Source organism: Lipotes vexillifer, unplaced genomic scaffold (genome assembly GCF_000442215.2).
Source record: "Lipotes vexillifer unplaced genomic scaffold, Lipotes_vexillifer_v1.1 scaffold564, whole genome shotgun sequence".
Classification (NCBI taxonomy): Eukaryota; Metazoa; Chordata; class Mammalia; order Artiodactyla; family Lipotidae; genus Lipotes; species Lipotes vexillifer.
In genome coordinates this window covers 1,989,929-2,011,190 of record NW_006787829.1, presented here as the reverse complement: position 1 = coordinate 2,011,190, position 21,262 = coordinate 1,989,929, and the positions used below count along the sequence as shown (strand labels likewise).

At 37.1% G+C, this 21,262-nt stretch overlaps 1 protein-coding gene across 1 annotated transcript in view; it reads right to left on the bottom strand.

Annotated features, from left to right (window-relative positions):
* Nucleotides 1-21,262, bottom strand: part of RTTN (rotatin) — a 139,059-nt gene that overhangs the window by 34,487 nt on the left and 83,310 nt on the right. The window contains 6 exon segments of the mRNA XM_007460864.1: nucleotides 645-798; nucleotides 3,974-4,064; nucleotides 5,644-5,836; nucleotides 10,257-10,350; nucleotides 16,851-16,942; nucleotides 18,281-18,470. Of these exon segments, the coding sequence (XP_007460926.1) occupies nucleotides 645-798; nucleotides 3,974-4,064; nucleotides 5,644-5,836; nucleotides 10,257-10,350; nucleotides 16,851-16,942; nucleotides 18,281-18,470 (814 nt within the window).

Below are 21,262 nucleotides of genomic sequence, written 5' to 3'. Positions count from 1 at the left end.
CCACAACTACTGAAGCCCGTGCACCCTAGAGCCCGCACGCCGCAACTACTGAGTCCACGCACCACAACTACCGAAGCCCGCATGCTCTAGGGCCCACGCACCACAACTCCTGAGCCCGCATGCTGCAACTACTGAAGCCCACAGGCCCGGAGCCCGCGCTCCGCAACAAGAGAAGCCACTGCGATGCGAAGCCCGCGCACCGCAACAAAGAGTAGCTCCCACTCGCTGCAACTAGAGAAAGCCCGTGCATGGCAACAACAGCCAAAAAATTTTTAAAAAATTCCAGACCTTAGGAAATTTCTGATACTGTATTCTAGACTTGCTTAAACTTGTTATTTAGCCATAGACTATAAGAATAATTACTATCTAATACTTAGTGCACTTTCTAACATTTCATAAAGAACTTTACCCTCATTTAAAATGACAGCACAGGGAATGGTCCTTTATTATACTACATTATTGCCTTAAATGGTCTCCTGGAACCACTTAAAATATCCAAACTATAAAACACATTATAAAAGGCTTCCAAAATACTGGCAAAGAACAACCCAAAATGTGACCTTGACCTGAATACCTGGTGCAAGGTAAGATATTCTTCCTCAGTATTATTTACTTTCATCCTAAACTAAGAAAATAAAGCTTACCTGATATATCTTTGGTGCATATGGTGAGAACTCTGAGGATGTTTGTGATAAGAGCTTTCAGAAGCTCATCCTGAATCACAAGGTCAGGATCTACCAATAAACATGACTGAAGAAGCCTGGACAAAGAGGACAGGTATTCTAGGAGAAAGGACACCTATTCGAAAAAGGATATAAAGTAAGACAAAGCATGTCATATGAAAAGCCCATCTCAGTGATAAAGTATTTTAGTTCTCTATGCATTATAAGAAGTCACTTCTTTGTAACATAAGTTAATAAAAAATAAAATATTCATCATAATTTTTAAAGACCTAAAATGAATACACAGCAGACAAAGCATTATTTTTCTCATAAGCTTGTCATTAATGGCCACATTAACACTGTCAATTATAATAATACCAGACAAAGCAATATTTCCAAAACCAAATTCTGAATTCTACTTAGAGAAAGAAAGTCTTCATATTTTTCAAGTAGCTAAATTGTAGAATACAATACTCTGGAAGAGGCAAAAATGGCAGTCCAAAATCATAAAATCTACAATTTTATTAAGAAAGATTATAAAATACTCTTTAAAGTGTACAACTGAGGGGTGCAAAAAGCCAGCTTAATAGCCTAGTTACTGCTACAAATAAAATGCAAACATATCCAGTGTTTGGCCTCAACTATCCTTCAGCATAAAAATACTATTCTTAGTTACAAAAGAAAAATTAAATCTTCCCTCAAATTACCAATAAAAACATCTCTGGAATGTTGCTTGATACATACTAATACCATAAGAAGTATTAACTGGCAAAAGTACTTTAAAAAAAAAATTCTCTGGATATGTAATAATTTAAGAATAAACTGTGAGGACTCATTTGTCCACTATCCCCAGGCAATGAGACAGCCCATATAAATGAACTTTACAGAGATATTCTGAAGCCTCTGTCTCATTCTGTACACACGTGTGTGCACAAACACACACACACACACACACACACACTCACAGTTTTTCCTCCCACCTTATTCAGCTGCTGTTGTGAGAGCAGGGACTGTTGGGCGTTTGTGGAGGCATAGTGCCTCTACGGTAAATGGCCTCAGACTATTTCCAAATAGTTCTTCTGTCCTACTGCTCTTGATGAAAGGTACTCCCTTTATCTAATCTGCAGATATATTTTACATAAAAGTATAGGTGGTACTATGCTTTTCCTACTGGGTAGAATGCAAGCAGTTTGTGAAATTTAATTTCCTTATTGCTGTGAAGTATTTTGTGATCCCTTCATACACTACACTACTGAAGTTACAGAGAGTCTGCCCTCTCCAGGTATGATGTAACCATAAATAGATAAACCACGGGAGGTGAGGAAGCATTAGAGAGAGAACAACTGAGCTGTCAAAGATTCTTTTTGTAAATTACCATACTGAAGATGTAATCAGCTATCGATATGGTAGTACTCAAAGTAATTCTTTTTTTTATGTTTGAAACTCCTTCTTCAAATAAATAGACCAACCAACCGACCCCATGCTTCAGAACCCTCGTACCTTGGCTGCCCACAGGCTCGCCGTGCAGAGTCCTGCCCAAACACTCTGCCCACGACCCACGGCCTGTTTCCTCACCTCTGAGGCATCTGCTCACATCTCACCTCCAGGAGGCCTTTTCTGACCACCCGACAAGAAAAACATCAACCTGTCTCCCCTTTACCCATCCTCATTTATTTTTTCCACACCATTCGTCACCATCCGATAAAACAGTTAAATTTTATTTACTGTTTACTGTCTGTCTCCTGTACCGAGGACACAGACTTCATGTGGGCAGGGGTATGTGTCTGCTTTGTTCACAGATGCGTCACTAGCACCTACAACACAATGTGGCAAAGCATATGCTCCAAAATTTTTCTGGAATGAATGATCTTATATAAGGACAAAAAGGCAAGAACATTTAGTCTACATAAGGCCAGGTAGTGCAACAGTAAGAGCGTGGCTTCTAGAACCAGCCTGCGTGGGCTGGAATCTTGGCTCTGCCCCTTACTGCGTGAGTGACCCTGGGCAAATTACTCATCTCTGGGCTCTAGTCACTTCCTTTATAAAACAGGGCCGCTAATGGTACTTCATGTGATTGATGTGAGGATTACATAAATTCACACAAACAAGCACACATGAAGGTTTGTTACTGTTATTATTCATTCATTCCACAGGGACTGAATGAGCACCTGCCATGGGAAGGGCACTGTGCCCGACACTCAGGACACAATGGCATGAAACAGGAAGGCCCTGCCTTCATGGAGCCCTGAATCCTCTAGCCCCATCTCCGCCTCGCAGATTCTGCTCTGGCCACTGCTTTCTGCTTCTTGAATAGGCCAGCTCTCAGGGGCCCTGCTAGGCCCCATAGGACCAGCTTCCTCACTAACTTCAGGCCACACGTCACTGTCTGAAAGCCCCTCCCTGACCACCCTATGTGGAAAAGCCCTGCCCCCCCAACTCTGACCCCACTTCCTGTCCCTGCTTTAGTTTTTCTTCTTCAACGTCTAAGACATCATCAGGCATATATGTAGTTGCTCACTATCTACTCTCCCAACTTGAGGGAAAGGGTCTTTGCTTTATTCATTTAGGGAAGATCCTGATACACAGTAGGCCCTTAATAAAGATTTGTTGGATGGACAGACATAAAAATGGAGGCGATGGCCCTTATGCAAATAAGCACACTCACAAATGAAAACGCTGCAATGGGACAGTGTTTGGAAGATGGTGCACAGTGTTACCCAACCTTGTCCTGGGGGTCTGCCTTATTCAGAAAGCTCAAAGGAGATAGCACAAAGCAACAGAGACTGCTAGTCCACCTGTAATTACCTCTCACCCCAAATAAATCGTGTAGCCCTTCTTACAAAATGTGATTTTACAATAACGTTTCTATTAGCAGCAACTTCACTAAATATCTGTGAAGGAACAAACATAAATTTATTCTTATTAGACTGAGTTTTGAATATACACAGAATTTAGTCACTAAGTATTTCACAACTTCAATTTAGATGGAAATGACAAGACAGCCTAAAATCACAGAAGGGGAAGGTGGGCTATACAACATCCCCTTTTTTTAATATGGTGCTCAAAGATACCCAGATCCTTGATTAAACATTTCTAGCTGGTTAATGATGGAACCAGAAATACAATCTAGGTCTTCAAACCCCACTGCTCTTTTCTACCATCTATTAAGTAACCTATTTTAAATAACCTCGTCATACCACGTATATCCTGAGAGATTTTCAACCTTCTCCTGTGGTTAGTATATCCTCAGCAGAATTTACGTTTCTGGCATTTAAGGGTAAACGAACGCACATGCAGATGCAGGTGCTTACCTGAGCCTGAGTGTGTTCAACAGGAGGTGACGCAGGCAGCAGGGCCTGGAGCTCCTGGACACTTGTCTCTATGAGGGTGGCATCTGCAATGCTGTGAAGGACAGAGAAGGAACACCCTTCAGATGATCAGTATGCTTATTCCTGAAGACTAATTCGTGAGAATTTAGAGTTTGGATATAACCATGAACAGAATTCAAGAAAAAGGATTTTTATAAAATAACGGAAATAATTGCTTATAAAAAGTTACCCTACATTATTTCAGAACACAGGAAAAGATCTCATCAGATAAATGTGGGAAACAAGGAATTCTAAGAAAAATATCTAATGAAACCTATTAAAAGCAGAATAAAATATAATAAAGCCCTTTCAGACGGAAAAGAAACAAGAGAAAGACCTTGGTGGTTACGTCCCTATTTAAGACAGGAAAAACATTTGCCAGGAAATAAGTTCTGATTTAGAAAGTAAAAAACAAAATAATGAAAAACAAACAGGAAAAAAAAAATAAATCAGAAATAAAGAAGAGGGATGGAAATATAAGGCTTTGCCAAGAAAGAGTCTTTAATACCTCTGTGCCCTCAATGTCACAACAGACTCTTAACTGACTCTGGAGAAGCAAGAATATTCCTAAAGCCCCATTCTGACCCTTTTTGAGGCAGGAAACATTCAAGAAGGAAAGACAATCAACTAGCAGTTTCCTTTTTTCAACTCTAGTAGGCATCAAAGTAGAAAAGATGACAAATGAATGTAAACAGAACATACTCACACCCTGTTGCTTATTATAAAGGGCAGAGTGAAGGAATAATCACAACTGAGTGAAGGGAAGCAAGGCAGACTTCTTTCTTTTTAGACTGTTCTTTTCCCAGAAAGAAAGAGAAAGCACTGTGATTTGGCAAAGAGGAGGAAGACATTTCAGACAGTGAATGTTCAAAGGGCAGAGACAGAGAAATGCAAATGAATATGGGGTGAACAGGAGGTAGGTACACATGGCTAGAATAAACATATGTCAGGAGAAAAGGAACACTTAAGAGAGTATCCTAGACAACATCACTTTTAATCCTAACAGTAACCCCATTAACTAGGTGTTTATTAATGACACTTCAGAGATTAAAGTTACTTTCCCAAGGCTGCAACACTAGTGAGAGAATGAACTCTAATTAGGACTTAAGTCAGACTGAATTCAATATCCTTGGCCTTTTTAACTATACCATATAGCCAATCAGAAAATCAGAAAAAGTTATGTCAGACACTGATTAATATTAGATAAATGAAAGAACCAAATCATGATTTCCCTAAATTTTATCAGACTACTTTCTAATAAAACTCTCAGGCTCCCGTAACTAAGTAACTCCAAATGAACTTTAAAAATGACTTTTCAAACCAAGGACATTATTCTGATGACTGCTAGGGAGATGAACCCCAAAACTCCTTCTTCCATTCTGAATGACCAAGGAGACTTGCATCATATTCCTTGAATGTGGCAGAGGACAAATAAGGTTTCAGAACTTCAGAGTTTAAAAAAAATCAGGACGGGGAGCTGGGGAAGCTTAATAGTCAACATAACAAACCCATCCAAGTGCTTTAACATATCTAAAATAAAAACTGTCGAGACAGTTCTGGCAAAAGCAAAAACCTGCAGTCTACACGCCTCTCTGGGAGTATTTATCTCTTACCTACAAAGAAGCTCTATGAGATGAGCTTGTCGAAAAGCATTTGCAGTGTCGCCTGGAGTCGTTGCCAAGAGGCTGTCTAGGAGGCTGCACATCGCGGAAAGAAGAGGCGGAGTGACAAAAACACACTGTCTGGGCAGAGGAGCAGAAAGGGATGAATCATGAGGAAGCCGTGGAGATGCAGTTTCATGCTGACCTATTATTGAAATAAGTGTGAAAATTATCACCATTTTGTTTACCTGTGGTTATGTACAATATTCACAAGTTTTGATAATCAGAGGAAGTTCCTAAAATTGCCAAAGAGAGATGGCTGGGAAATTCCCTTAACTGCTCAACACACCTCAACCCCAAGGCCAGGGAGTCAGACGTCCAACTCCTCCAGAGTGTGAGAGAGAGTGTGCGTGTGCGTGCGTGCGTGCGTGTGTGTGTGTGTGTACATGCATGTACACAAGGGTGTGTGTGTCTACCTTGGGTGACAGTGTACTAGCCAAGACAAGAAGGGCAGGGCATGGTTTTGTGTCCCAAGCATTCAGACACTGAGGAACAAACAGATGCTCCACAATCCTTTTTTTGAAACTCTAGGGGTCAGAAGTGTTTCAGAATTCAAAATATTTTTAGATTTTAGAAAAGTAATAAGGTACGTGTACCATATATTAATTAACACTTCCAATGGAATCTTGGGCATCAGCCCATAAGGATATAAATATTTCTGCAATGTAGCAGACACATAATCACAGCAAGCAGGATGAATACATAAGCAACTACAACCTCAAACTAGAATTGGTCAGATTTTGCAGCCAACTATATGCAGGTAAGGGCAAATTTTACTGCCACCTGTGTTCTGAGAAAACTTTCCGTTTTCAGAGATTCTGGATTTTAGAATTGAAGATATGAGGGAACTTTCCTAGAAGACTCAGCAGGGTACTGCTAACAAGAAAGCTTAATCTGCCTCAAGATTCCCTCATGACCTTCGTTTCTTATTTCTTTTTTAAAGAAACATTATATTTTGAATAAATCAAACTTACAGAAAAGTACAAGAGTACAAAAATTCCCAATATACCTTCACCCAGATCCCTAAATATTAGTATTTTACCACATTTTATCTACCTACCTACCTACCTTCTTATGAACTGTTTGTGAGCTGCACACAAATGCCCCTTTAATCCTAAGTTAACTTCCTAAAAACAGGACTTTGTCTTTTATAACCACAGTACAATTATCAAAGCCAGGAAATTAACATTGATGCAGTGGTACTATCTAACCCATAGACCTTTTCCAAATTTTGCATACTGTCCCACCAACATCCTTTACGGAAAAAGGAAGAAGTTCTTTTCCTTGTTTGGATCCAATTCGAGATCTGCTTTGCCTTTAGTTCTCATGTCTCTGGGTTTTGAACTGGAAGGGTTTCTCAGTCTTGCTTTGTTTTTCAGGACCTGGACATTCTGTGAAGAACACAAGCTAGTTCCCTTGTACAGTGTCTGATGTTTGATGTTCCCTCATAATTAGATCTTCAGGACATTATATCAGGAGAAACATGATTCCTATTTGGCCCGTTATGGGTGGTGTTAACTTTGGCCATTTGGTGGATTAAGGTGGCGTCTACTAGGTTTCTCCATTATAAAGTTATAATATTTTCCTTTATAATTAACTAATTCCTTGGAGGAGGCACTTTGGAACTATTTACTGTCAAGATAGATTTGATATTTTAAACTAAATTGGGAAAATTAAATTTAGGGAATTCCACAGAAATAGTTCAACTGCTTTTAAGGGAAAATTTTATATATTCACAAAAGATGTACTACATGTCTTCAGGACTTCTAGGGCAGCATACAGAAGAAAAGAATACCAATAAAATAGGAGGGGCTTAACATTTAAGAAATTCAAAATCATTCAATATATTTTTTAAAATTTAGTATTTTATCTGGAGAGAACTATCTCAGTTATTTATATTTGTAATACTGAAATATACTAACACTTTTATAATGATTCTTTTCAACTTTGTAGATCAAATGTACGCTTATAGATCATGAGACTCTGTTAAAGCCTTTCTTAAAACATAAAAGGATTTTTCTTTTACAAAAGTTAGAAACTAAACTTAAGAATGAGAAGTTGGACAACTAAAGTGGCCCTAATGTACATGATAGGGAAAGTTCTTGTCATCCTGCTCTAAACCGCTTTGGGGCACAGTAATTCCCTGGTTAATCAAGAATTAACAGAACAAGAAATAAAAGGACTAACCAGCTTCATGGAGAAATCCTTCACTGGGAATTCCAGCTGAGGGAACTATAATCTCATTATCACTAAAAAAATTTTATCTTAACACTAACTATTTTAAAGAGACAGAATTTAGAAAGATATGTAACAACAAAATTGCTTTAGTCTTAAGGCTCACTGACAAAAGATATTTAATGCTTTCCAGCACTATTCAAAGATTCGTTGGCAGATTCAACAAAAAGGAGTAAAATACTTTTTTGTCAAACACATACACTGAAGTAATTGGCAAACAGTAAAACTGTGCATGGGGGGCTTCCCTGGTGGCGCAGTGGTTGAGAGTCCGCCTGCCGATGCAGGGGACGCAGGTTCGTGCCCTGGTCCGGGAAGATCCCACATGCCGCGGAGCGGCTGGGCCCGTGAGCCATGGCCGCTGAGCCTGCACGTCCGGAGTCTGTGCTCCGCAACGGGAGAGGCCACAAAAGTGAGAGGCCCGCGTACCGCAAAAGAAAAAAACAAAAAACAAGAAAAAACTGTGCATGAATATATATTCTAAGCACAATCCTTGAAAATAAAATAAATCCAAGTCAAGAATAATGAAATCAAAAAACAAACAAAAACCACACAATTGTATGTTCATATAAAAACCTGTATGACTGTAGCATTATTATTCATAAAATCCAAAAAGTGGAAAAAATCCAAATGTCCATCAACTGATGAATGGGTAAATGGAATGCAGTATATCCATATATATCCATATAGTATATCCACATAGTGGAATATCATTCAGTGATAAAAAGTGAATCACTGATACAGACTACGACACGGATGAATCTTAAAAATATTATGCTGAGTGAAAGAAGCCAGACACAAAAGAACACATATCATATGATTCCATTTTTATGAAATGTCCAAAACAGGCAAATCTATAAAGAGGGAAAGTAGATTAGTGATTGCCTCAGGCTGGGGAGAATGGGGGAGATCAGGAGTGATTGCTCATGGGAACAAGGTTTCTTTTTGGGGTGATGAAAATGTTCTAAAACTGACTGTGGTAATGATTGCACAACTCTGTGAATATATTAAAAAACAATGAATTGTACACTTAAAATGGGTGAACTGTATGAATGTGAATTATATCTCAATAAAGCTGTTTAAAAAATAGTAACATAACACACTCTTAGAAATAAATATTCATGAAATTCATTATCAAATTTCATTTCATGCTCTGTGTCCTTAGCCACTTAAAACAACCTGACTGGGCTTCCCTGGTGGCGCAGTGGTTAAGAGTCTGCCTGCCGATGCAGGGGTCACGGGTTTGTGCCCCGGTGCCGGAAGATCCCACATGTCGCGGAGCGGCTGGGCGCGTGAACCATGGCCGCTGAGCCTGCGTGTCCGGAGCCTGTGCTCCGCAACGGGAGAGGCCACAACAGTGAGAGGCCCGCATACCGCAAAAAAAAAAAAAAAAGGTAAAAAAAATAAAAAATAAAAAAAAAATAAAACAACCTGACTTTGCTCCTTTTGTTCTTAAGAGGATCAAATGAGTACTTTCTATAATTGAACTCTTTTGTATATTGTTAACATAAATTACTAAAAACCAAAACGAGACATTGTTTAGGAAGTTATGGAACAAACACTGTAATGAAAATTCAGAGTAAAGTCTCCCTTAAGCAAGTATCTCTAAAGTTTTAGAAAGCATTTTCTCTGCACATGCTTATATTTCAATGCTTAAAATTACCTTTTTTTAAGGTAGTATATTCCATATAGGTTAGGAATTTAATGCTACTGAATAAAGGTCTATTTACTGTCTTAGAAGAAACAAAAGTTACGTTGTAATCTATATAAATATACAAAGCGTAAAGCATAATAGAGTTGGAGGCAGTGCCTAATACAAAGAGTAAAATCGATATACTGTCATTAATAAAAATAAATCCTAGGCTACTCATCACACATTTCTAACAAAATAAAGACTGAAAACACTTTGTGTGCTTTAAAATGAAGGCATAGGCTTTGCAAAATACTTATGACCCCATTCTCATCACTTTCAAGTGGATTACTGTGGTAAATTGAGGTGTTTTCCCAAAAGGGAAAAAAATATGAAGCTAATTAATATTCATTAGTTCTTCGATTCAAACACCAAATATCTATTCTTATCTAACAGGAAACGAAATGGCAATCAGACTGTTTATTTGATGGCCAAATTCCCATTTATTAGTTAAGAGTATTGGTTTTGTTAATTTCTGATTTATTTATTCTATCATGTTCTGTGATATTTCCTTTTGTTCTTATCTAGACAGTTTGTTCTGTGACTTATTTGGTTCTTATCTAAACATTTACTTTCAACATGTCTGCCTGGACCAACTTATCATTTTTATTTTTGAAAGTAGAATGTCTTCCTAAAAGGATACCTTGAGCCACAAACTGGTCATGTGAGGCTTCAGGGAGAGGCGCCGTGCAGAGCACTAGCGGCTGAAATTCAGCACTTGCCGACGAAGCTGCTACCTGGGGAACAGGAAAGAAAATCATTCTATACTCAGAACAGTCACTCGTTAACATTACTAACTGGAAAATGAAACACGAGCAATATATATACAAGATATCCTTGAACAAAAAGGTATATTACAAAAGTACACTAGTTCGTATAACTGGAAAACACTCCGTATCTCGAGAGTTAAAACAGTGTTTTGAATGGCATTTTCTACTTCTTCTTATAGGACCTGTTACAGTTTATACAAATCAGTAACTCAAAGGAGCACAGTTTTGATCTGAAACCCATCTAGAGTTTAAGGTCCTGATAAAGCCTCTTCCCACTTATGCTCAAATGCTGAAAGGCTAAAAAAAAACAACTTTATAATTCATTGTGTCCTTCGAGATATTTTGCACTTTTTAATTCATAATAAGAGGGTTTTTTAAAGTTTCAAATGGCACACACAAATTGTAATAGTGCCTCTAAAAGAATCAGCAGAAGTATTAAAAGATTGTTCTCTACCTCTCCCCATGTCACAAATGAACTGTTTTTAAAAATTAGGCAATATCTGACATTGTTTTTCAGAATACATTTTTTAGAAACATTAAACATAACAGAAATTCTGTAGAAAACAAACACAATTTCACACACAGGTTTACCAATGAGCAGGCTGTAAAAGCCTTAAAACTGAAAAAGCCCAAACTGATGTCAAGTACCTCATATGTGGAAAATACTGTATCTTCCCATCAATTTTCTTTTCTCTGAGACAGCATGAACTTTCCATACCTGGATAAGCTCCAGATCCATGCATGTACATAGGTAAGCTGTCAACAGAACTTATGAATCAACCCTATCACAAACCCAGATACTGTACAGCTCACGATATTTGCATATTGATTACATATCTATTCTAATGCTTAAAGTGGGTACCTTAGACTTGATATAACAGGATGAAAACAAAACCCAAGGTTATTTTCATTTGCAGTTTCTTATAGTAAAGAGAATATAAATTTGAAGAAAATGGCACACGAAATTAATACATAGTTTTTAAAAATCCCTCTTTCAACTTAGGACCTCAATCACCTCTCACCACTTCAAGTATGACATTACAGTAATAAGAAATAAGTGGGGCTTCCCTGGTGGCGCAGTGGTTGAGAGTCTGCCTGCCGATGCAGGGGACACAGGTTCGTGCCCCGGTCCGGGAAGATCCCACATGCCACGGAGCGGCTGGGCCCGTGAGCCATGGCCACTGAGCCTGCGCGTCCGGAGCCTGCGCTCCGCAACGGGAGAGGCCACAACAGTGAGAGGCCCGCATACCGCGCAAAAAAAAAAAAAAAAAAAAAAAAAAGAAATAAGTGACAGAAGCTGTAGCCAAAAAAGTAAGCTAAGCACATAAAGTCATCTAAAAAGGAAGGCTGGATAAATCTCAGTCTAAATAAATCACTCATAAATAAGCATGTATAAAATGCCTTATTTGATATAACATTAGATCTACATAACAGGGAAAAAAAACCTAAAGACATTTTAAAAATTATATTTACCTACAATAGGTTGTGAGAGAGGTGTTTAAAAAAACAACAACAGTTCCTGTCAATAGACATCCAGATAACTTTTAGCATGTGAAGCAACAGGCACACACGGAGACTGACATCACAACCATGCAGGAGCTGATGAACGAGCCTGGCTCCCGCCACAAGCTCCCTCGGTTACACAGACAATTTAAGAGGATAAGGATGCTGGAATCCTTTATCTTTTCACTGAACATCCTTTCAGTTGGCAAACACTCAAGCAGTCCCCACTACTGATGAAAACAGAGATAGCACAGAGATAACATATCACATTCTCAGAAAAGAGAGCTTCTGAGGTCCACTAAAAATACCTGGCTCATTAGAACGCTAAGTTGCCATTCGTGACCAAGGTCAGGCATTAATAAACACCATGATTTTCCTCTGTATAGTCCAAGGAAGGGATACACAAATTTTGAAAATATGATTTTAGAAAGCATCTAATGGTTGCATTATAACTTACCCCATATGGCTGAGAAAACAAGAACTTCTTTCTATAGCAATATACTGTGTTTTAAAAATTGATTAGGGGTGATTTATATTTCTACTAGCCTGTCTATATTTTTAAAATTTGCTATATTAACACATTACTATTTTAATAAATAGTAATATTAAAGTATTAAGTATTAAGCTGACTTGCTCTACTACTATGCTCAAATCCTGCTTGCTTGAAAATGATCTTCAATGAACATTCATTTGATTATATTTAATAATACACATCAATACATAAGTGTATTGTCATCCTGTTCTATAAAGTAACTTTTAACTACCATCAAACAAATGTCAATTCATCTTTCTCTAATGTCCTTTGTAATGCTTCATGACATTTTACTTTGCTGAAATGTCTTTACATCTTTACAGCTGTGATCTCTAATCTCTTCAAATCCAAAACCTGACTTGGCTCTCCTGTCTAACCCCACCTGGTTACACCAGGAGTCAAACTTCAGCCTTCTTCCCACCCTCAAAACAAACCCATCTTGCATCTTCTGAATATCTAAGGCATTCAGTACCACACAGCCTGGCATTCAGCTATTTCCTAATTATGCTTTATGTTCTCAAGTAGACTTTCAAACCTCATAAGTGGGTACTGAATTCTAAGACATATTTGAGTATCTTTTTAGTTCCTTGCAAATGTGTACCTAATACAAAAAAGGGATCGATCCTTTAAAGGCCATTTCAATTGCCACTTCTTAGACAAAATCACTGCCTATTTCATCATTCCTTCTAATCTAAGCTCACTGCACCCTGACTGTAACATCTATTTCGGGACTGATCACATCTTGCTTTGTAGTGAAGGAGCAAAACATCATGGCCAACGACCTGGGCTCTAGAGCCAAACACAATTCTGGACTCAAATAATGCTCCACCAGTCAGCAGTGCTGGAACCTTACACAAGACACTTATTCATTCCATGCCTTAATCTCTTCTTCTGTGAAACAGTAAAATGATTTTCAATTATTTAAAGACTAAGAGGACCCATGAGTAAAATTTCTCTATAAATGTTTAAATAAACTTTAAGTAAAATCAGTTTTCCTTAAATTAGTGCTCAAGGAAGTTTGGAAGAATCACATATTTCACCAAAAAAAAGCTCAAAAGCAAATGACCCACATTTCCTCTTTTTTGATAACTGATAAAAAATTTTTAAAAATACAGATATAATTCTGCTCAAGAGCAGCAGAAAAGATCAAATTTTGTTCTTAAATCTGTTGCTACAAACTGGTTTGTCCTAGGCATAAACACCTATCTAGTTTGGGTATTTCTGACAAGTAGAAATGTGATCTCAGGAGGAAAAACAACTGATACCTGACCCCTCCCCTGGGGAAGAAGACACTGAGTTGAGGGGAGCCATCTCTGAAAAGGCATTTATTTACCAGGGCAACACCCCCAAGGTAACAATGACACTCCTTACTCTACCTATAATTTACAAAACGTACAAGTCGCAATCAACTAAACTAATATTCATTAGATAACACCATTAAAGTCCCTAATGTGGCATTAACAGCACAGAAAGGATAATGACCCAGCAACAGCACACTGGATGATACGACGCATATCAAAAGACAGTGCTTTCCTCAGAAAGACAAAGTGGAAAAACAAACCAATCAACAAATTGTATCTTTTCTCAATTCTGGGAGACATACAAAATAATGATATTAATAACCAGATAAACTCATTAGCAAGATTTACATCCACTCAACTGATACCTCAATTTGTAACTTCAACATTTTCTTATACCTGAGAAAGTATTAGTTGGTCTGGGTACTGACAGTTTAGGTTTAAAGTAATACTGGTATAAGGGCTTCCCTGGTGGTGCAGTGGTTAAGAATCCGCCTGCCAATGCAGGGGACACAGGTTTGATCCCTGGTCTGGGAAGATTCCACACGCTGCAGAGCAACTATGCCCATGTGCCACAACTACTGAGCATGCACTCTAGAGCCCGTGAGCCACAACTACTGGGTCCGCAAGCCACAACTACTGAGCCCGAGCGCCACAACTATTGAAGCCTGTGTGCCTAGAGCCCATGTTCCGCAACAAGAAAAGCTGCTGCAATGAGAAGCCTGCACACCATGACAAAGAGTAGGCCCCGCTCGCTGCAACTAGGGAAAGCCCGCACACAGCAACAAAGCCCCAATGCAGCCAAAAAGAAAGAAAGAAAGAAAGAAATTTAAAGTAATGGTATAACGAATAAACTCTCCATATTTGTCTCCTGCTGGAAAAAAGATACATAGTATATCTCATATGGTAAGGAAAACATGACAATTCGTAGAACTGGGGTAATTAGATTAATTTTTGTGAATAAAAGTCACCAATTCGGTGAGTAATTCACCAATACCAAAACTCTTCTGTTTGGAAACCAAAAAAGAAAGAAAAAAGTTGACTGGGGCTTCCCTGGTGGCGCGGTGGTTGGGAGTCCACCTGCCGATGCGGGGGACACGTGTTCGTGCCCCGGTCCGGGGGGATCCCGCGTACCGCGGAGCGGCTGGGCCCATGGGCCGTGGCCGCTGGGCCTGCGCGTCTGGAGCCTGTGCTCCGCAGCGGGAGAGGCCGCAGAAAAAAAAAAAAAAAAAAAAAGTTGACTGTAAAAATTCTAACAGGTAATACTAATCTTTTGAGAAACTACAAGAAGGTAAATCTTACATAAGACTATATATATGAATTCTTAAAAAAGAAAAACAGATTTCACTGGTATGTATTTCTAAAAGTCTATGTGATATCCTAACATAAACAATTTAAAGACTTTTGCATTAATAGAGGTGCTTCTATTTTAATAATGATTATAATAAGTGACATATTTCCAAAGTGTTTCTTGGAAAATCTAGTATCTTAATCTGTAAGATTTATATATTATTATAAAATAGAGAAATGCAAAAGTTTGATTTGCTTTTGTTTTTTGTATCTAAGTTTCCTTGTATAGAATAAATATAACTTGGGGACTTCCCTGATGGTGCAGTGGTTAAGGATCCGCCTGCCAATGCAGGGGGCATGGGTTCGAGCCCTGGTCCAGGAAGATCCCACATGCAGCGGAGCAACTAAGCCCGTGTGCCACAACTACTGAGCCTGCACTCTAGAGCCCGTGAGCCACAACTACTGAGCCCGCGTGCCACAACTACTGAAGCCCACACGACTACAGCCCGTGCTCCGTAACAAGAGAAGCCACCACAATGAGAAGCCCACACACTGCAACAAAGGGTAGCCCCTGCTCGCCGCAACTAGAGAAAGCCCGCGCACAGCAACAAAGACCCAACACAGCCAAAAGTTAATAATTAATTAATTTTTTAAAAATAAATGTAACTTGATATCTACAAAATAGCTAACTCAAAGTTATTTACAGCAATTACTATTTACTGCATACCTACTATAAGCAAAGAACTGAAGAATGTACACAGATTTCAAAGTTATTCTACAGCCCTTTAAGCAAACAGGGTAACCTAAGAAGAATTATTTTCAAGCACATATTAATGCTGTACTTCTGTGAACTAAATAACCAATTAATACAATTCCCTTTAGCATTGAATCATATAATTATTTCTCTTATTGAGACAAAGATACACACTATTTCTAGCTTGCAAAAGAAAGCATGACATCTAGTGGAACTGGAGTAATTATTCTGTTTTTCTAAATAAAGGTTCAATTTAGCACTAAACATAAACTCTTCTGAGTCTAGAGGAAAAAAAAAAAAAGTCTCTTAAAACTTAGCAAAAAGTACCAGTCTCTTGAGAAACCGTAGGAGGTGAATCTTATTAATGCCTGTTTAATTATTTAATTCTCATATTATTTTTGCTCCTGGAAGCAGTGGTGTCGAGGCTTTGCCTTCCTAATAGGTTCTACAACACAGTATATTGTTCCAAAAATACATTGCAATGCTTTCCAGTTGAGAATGATTTTGTTTGCTTATAAAACAAATGAAAGCTAGCATGTCATTATTTAGAAATACTTAGTGTCTCAAACTTTTTAGAACAAAGCTCCTTATAAATAAAAAAAAAAAAAGGAAGAAAGGCAGGCAGGTGTACATAAATTTCTGTTATTTTAGATAATCAAGACAAGCTTCTATTTGATGCAAGCATTTAGAAATGTGTTTAAAATCATTAGTACCACACTGGAATCATCTGAATGGATCAACAGTCTTCAAACTGCCTTGTCCTTAAGCAAAATTTCAGGGTAATCAAGCATTACTAATCATATGGGATTTGTTCTCTTTTTCTACCACTACTGATAAACATTTTAAAACTTTTGAACTTCCGGTTCTATCAAAAAAGGTAGGAAAGAGGTTGAAAATTCATCTAAAAGGATATTCAGTGCACTTATTTGAGCAAGACAGACACTAGTTCCGCTACAGACGGCACTTCAAATAAATCACAGTTGTTATGGTCATAACCTTATATTTCACATCCATTCTTATCCCTCTACTATGTAAATTCAAATTTTTTCAGAAATTCAAAATGCAGCATTTATGCGTTCTTTGGAAGTACCATTGTTTCCAAAGTGGAGAGAGAACTTGGATCTCGATCTTGACTGGACATCCGAGATGGAGCCCTCCAAAACTTGAATGAGTCATCTAAACCTGTGACAACAAGAAAACTGTCAACGTGAATAGCCTTCTGGGCACTGTAACGATTAACAGAAAGAATACTCCTTACATGAAACCAATCCAGAACTAAAGAAGTGTGAAAGAAGTGTGCCTAATTTTTATTACTCTTAATTAATTTATATATACAGCATGTTTCACAAAAAAAATTTAAATAATTAGTTGACTGCGCTTTAGTTTAATCTAACACAATTTAGCAAGAGCACCAGCTCCCAAACTTGGAAGCAGCCACATGCTTCCAGTAACACAAATACAGAGAAATCCAAACAATTCAAGCGGTCACTTTCCTCACAGGGACATTTGTTTAGAATATTCAAAAACATTAAATGTCATTCTCCTCTTAATGCCTCCAAGAAGTGAGCAGAAAAGTGAACTAGAAATTTACACTTAAGTATTTCAGGGTAAGGGAACTTCACGTTTGCAGTTTACTCTCAAATGGCTCAGAAAGTATATGTATATATGTATATATGCATATAAATAAATATATTTCACTTATACGCACATACATACACATGATATAGGAGGGCAAATATAGTAAAATGTTAACATTTGGGAATTCTTTGTTCTATTCTTGTACCTTTTCTGTGGGAAATTATGTCAAGATTTTTTAACATTACTTTAAAATTTTAAAAATTAAAAAATTTTTATTTTATATTTATTTTTATCTTAAAATTATTTTTATTCTTACTATTAAATAATCATTTATTATTATGAGACACAATTATCATTTATACGCGCTAAGATCTTATACTTAGGAAATCCAAGAGAATCTACAAACAAGTAGAAATGAAAAGATTTCAGCATATATTTTGATAAATGAGTAACATTCCAAAAAACAAATAGCTTTTCAATATATTAGCAAAACAAATTAGAAAATTTAGTAGGAAAGGTCTCATTCTTGTTTGCCTGGGAAGAACCTTCCAAAAATTTAAGACATTAATAGAGGAAAAAACTAAAACTTTACTGAAGGGCATGAAATAACTTATGAAACATTAGTAAGATGTCAAAAACGGTTTCCATGAAGAATTTATAACACAGAAAAATGCTTAGGCAATGTTTAGTGAAAGGAGGAAATACAAAAATGTACATAAGATATGAACACAATTATGTAAAACACACAAAAGCTATACAGAGAAAGAAGACTGGAAGAAAATACACTGTAAGGTAACAAAGGCAGCCTCTGGATAATGGGACTAGAGAAAGTTTCCTTGTGTACTTTTCATTATTTTTCAAATATTTTGTAACAAACACATAGGTTTTTAACAATTTAAGAAATGTTACATTTTATTAAAAATATAAATATAATATTCTTACCATTTAAGTCATTGCCTTCAGAAGTTCCATTAAGAGCAGAACAATTCAAATCAAACGTATACCGTCCCAGGTAACAATGTTTTACCATCTGATTCAAATGTTCATAAAAATGGCAGTGGTACAAAAGAGCCTGAAGGGCAGGTTTTCCTATGAGCGACAGGCCAGAGTCCTCATCATGGACACAGGGGCCCTGTAGGAAAAGACGGGGAGAGAGACAGTGATTTATCACTTAATTTCTTCAAAAGACCCACGTCTCCCCACATTCCCCTCAACAAAACAAATGGGTCCCAGATGCGACCATTCTCCTTTCACCTGCCCCTGTCTTTCCACACGTACACCAGCCTGACCCGGGCAGAGGATTTCACAGGACTCCAGGTCTCTGCTGCCTAAAAATCCACTGAAGGCAGAAGGCTGATCTAGTCCCTCTCTTGAGGGGCCACTTAGCTTAACGTGGTTCTACAAAATGGCACAGCTTTAACCAAATAATTATATACTTGAGCCACAAATACAGTAAAAGCAGTATTTTGCAACCCACACAGAAAAATGAAATAAGTTGTATTAAAATATCTGAAGTAACGTGGTCCAAATAATTATGTTCAAAATTATTTTTTGTACCTATCAATAAACTAGATAGAATGAAAAGCCTCACTGATATCCACAGTAAAATCTGTTTGCCACTTTACTTCCCCCTGAATTAACCCTTCTTCCAAGGGAATTCCTTGCATACATGCATGTATGCGTGCAAACACACACACACACACACACACACACACACACACACCTTCTAGCAGGAGGCTGAGAAGGATCTGCCATTGCAAAATTTTAATCTCTTCGCACTTTTTTTCAAATAATTTTTTGCACTGTCACTACTTTTCCTGGAATATCCAAATGGCAAAAATCAAGCAATCCATTAAAAGTATGCAAAGGATCGGTTTAAAGTATGCAAATAATCACATCATTAGTTTATAAATATTCCTCTTTTTTGGAAAATGATAATCAATATAGTTAAGACTTTTCAAACAGACCATAATAGAGAGAAAAATAAAAGGCAAAAAATCGAAATCTAAGTACCAACAGGAAAGGTCTGGTCAAAGCCTATTCAAAGTTTACCATTAACTGAAATTTGCATACATGCCCCTTCTCTCAGGCCTCCTGGTCACCAAGGAAAGATGGATATTAAAACTTACTATCCAGGAAGATAAAATAATAGTTAATCGTATAATTACAGTTAAAGATATAATTACCTTAAGATTATTTCCATTAACCCTTCTCTTTAAGAATATTATTAAAATTAAATGTCTTACTTCAATATTAAATACTTTTTATTGTTATGAATGTTATTGTTGTGTTCTAATAAACCTACCCAACACTGTGAGCTTTACTCTTTACAAACAGAGCAATTTACTGGTCCAAGAAGAAATAAGCGGCAGGCGAAACAGAGAGGAGTACATGAACAGGGTCACGTGGCTCCCGTTTGTGAACCAGGTGCACATTTCAAGCAATGTGGCCCTTTCGTGCATTACTTTATTTAAATATCTAGGATGAAGTAATTCATCCAAAGCCACAGAGCCAATCCTAACATTCAAAATGTTCTATCTTTTAAGCAACTTATAGCATTCATAAATGTAAAAAGCACACATGAGATCTGCAATAGTTGCTTAACAACACAAATTAAAGCCCTCATTATATTGATTCCAGGAAGGGCCAACCACCAAGAGGAGAATTAAAAATAATTCAGCAAAGGTTACTAGCTTAATTGCAGCTGTGTAACAAACCCCAATAAACCAATAAAATAAAATTATTAAACAAAGTACCACAAACACTATTTTTTAATTTATTTCATAATAATACTAAGAATAATTTTCAAATATTTTATTATACATATTATATAAAATTATTCAAAATTTTTTCTTGTGCAAAATTGTGTCTATATAATTGTTTCCTGGATGAGTTAACAGCCACAGTCCAAATTAACAAAGGTTTAGCCAAAAATACATGAAGGAATGTAAACTGTATAAATGCTGAAAACAAGTTCCTCAAGAGTTCTTAAATCTGCTGATTCTTCATTTGGTAAAGGCCCACTGAGGCTGATGGTTTCACCATGTGCTAGAAGGAGAAGTGTTACAAACCCACTGTCTTCTAAAATCCATTTTTTCTTTAGTTATAAATATTTTCAAAGTGAGAAATTACGCACGTAAATATGATGTAGAACCATAGTAGTTATTCTATAAATATGTATAATTATCATGGTAATTATCATGGTATATAACTGATATAATACTCACCCTTTAATTAATATATTTTAAAAATTCATTTTTTTCTCTAGTTCTTACTAATATAAAAAGAAAAAAGATTTAGAAAATAAAGATAACAAAAGAAGTCATAAAAGACATAAATTTAAATCAACCTAGTAAAGTTTAGAACCTGATTTTTTTTCTTCGCCTATAAGTCACAGTGAAAATTACTTGGCCTACCAAGATTGAAAAAGTTAAACTAATTCTGATATGAACAAAAAAATTAATATCCCAGAATTTAAAGACCAGGAGATAGAAAAGATAAGGAGCAGAAAATTAATTCAAGAGGCCTAATATAAGACTCATATAATTTCTAGAAAAATAAAGAAAAAGGAAAAGTCATTTTTAAAATAAATAAATATGAAAAAAAATTGTCAGAGCCAAAAGAAATAGAACATCTATGTCTCCAAATTAAGGAGCTTAATAAATATCAAGCAAGAGAAATGAAAAAAAGACACAGAATCATAAAATTCTAGAACATTAAAGACAAAGTGAAGATAGTAAAAGTCATCCATAAAGAGGTAAAAAGAATCAGATGGAAAAATTCTGAAGGGTGCCTGCATGCGCTCCCTCTTTCGTTTTGCCTCGTTGCAGCCGAGAAAGCAACCATGGGTCGCCGGCAACTCTACAGGAGCCATCCGAGAAAATTCGGCCAGGGTTCTTCTCACTCTTGCTGCGTTCGCTTAAA